The sequence below is a fragment of the Penaeus monodon genome, chromosome 19 (assembly GCF_015228065.2).
Source record: "Penaeus monodon isolate SGIC_2016 chromosome 19, NSTDA_Pmon_1, whole genome shotgun sequence".
Lineage (NCBI taxonomy): Eukaryota > Metazoa > Arthropoda > Malacostraca > Decapoda > Penaeidae > Penaeus > Penaeus monodon.
This window is the reverse complement of record NC_051404.1, coordinates 14,182,986-14,183,632: the sequence shown is the minus strand read 5'-3', so window position 1 is coordinate 14,183,632 and position 647 is coordinate 14,182,986. Positions and strand designations below refer to the sequence as shown.

The following is a 647-nucleotide window of genomic DNA, read 5'->3' as shown; positions in this document are numbered from 1 at the left end:
ATTACCCGTGTAACCGATGTTAACGGCGTTGATCCAAACGACACCGTCCTTCTCTATTTACCCAACGCCCCTGACCATCCCCTGACCCCGTGCCATCCTCAGGGCGAAGTGGTGACGTGGGCGCCCTCTGCCCTCTTCGGCATCGTGTCCTTGGTAGCGGCCGGTCTCTCCCTCCTCCTGCCAGAGACCAAGAACCGGGAACTCCCTGAGACGGCCGATTTCTTCGAGAAAAAGGGGGAGACCAACGCAGCTTACGAGGCGGGAGAGAAGGGCCAGGACGGGGGGAAAGTGGAGCTGTCGTGAGGGATTCGATCCTTGGCTGTTCCTTCTCGTCGCCGTGAGGGATTCGATCCTTGGCTGTTCCTTCTCGTCGCCGTGAGGGATTCGATCCTTGGCTGTTCCTTTTCTCGTCGCCGTGAGGGAATTTAATCCTTGGTTGCCTTTCCAGTTCGGTTGTGACTCTGCTGTAAGAGTGTTTGCTTCCTTTAGTGTAAAGTCAGTAGTGCGATTTATGGTTATGTAAGTTTTTGCAGTTAATCTGGCGACATTTACAATACCTGAATTGTTAACGTGTACTCACTGAGGCCACTTCATAATGCAAACTGTTGTTAACTTAGATACAGACTGTATATTGATTACTAAATTGT

The 647-nt window shown here is 51.5% G+C and overlaps 1 protein-coding gene across 1 annotated transcript in view; it reads left to right on the top strand.

Annotated features, from left to right (window-relative positions):
- Positions 1-647, top strand: part of LOC119585079 (organic cation transporter protein-like) — a 22,140-nt gene extending 21,493 nt beyond the window's left edge. Inside the window, exon 12 of the mRNA XM_037933699.1 lies at positions 103-647. Within this exon, the coding sequence (XP_037789627.1) occupies positions 103-303 (201 nt within the window). The 3' untranslated portion in view covers positions 304-647. The remainder of the gene's footprint in view (positions 1-102) is intronic.